The 205-nt window shown below is 63.4% G+C and overlaps 1 protein-coding gene across 1 annotated transcript in view; it reads right to left on the bottom strand.

Moving 5' to 3' along the window:
- Positions 1-60: 60 nt before the first annotated feature.
- LOC104469003 (desmin) overlaps positions 61-205 on the bottom strand; it is a gene marked incomplete at its 5' end in the record, with an annotated part of 3,723 nt that continues 3,578 nt past the window's right edge. The window contains one exon of the mRNA XM_010083322.1: positions 61-205. Coding sequence (XP_010081624.1) covers positions 61-205 — 145 coding nt within the window.

Consider the following 205-nt stretch of genomic DNA (forward strand, 5'->3'; position numbering starts at 1 on the left):
AGGTGCTCACAGGGTGGGACCCCTGAAAAACAGCGGCCCTGGCTGGTGCCCCCCTGCCACTCACCGGTTCTCCTCGCCCTCCAGAAGCTTGCGGTACGTGGCGATCTCTACATCCAAGGCCATCTTGACGTTGAGCAGGTCCTGGTACTCTCGCAGGTGCCGGGCCATCTCATCCTTCAGGTGCCGGATCTCCTCCTCCAGCCGG

This window comes from Pterocles gutturalis, unplaced genomic scaffold (assembly GCF_000699245.1).
Source record: "Pterocles gutturalis isolate BGI_N339 unplaced genomic scaffold, ASM69924v1 scaffold34095, whole genome shotgun sequence".
Lineage (NCBI taxonomy): Eukaryota > Metazoa > Chordata > Aves > Pterocliformes > Pteroclidae > Pterocles > Pterocles gutturalis.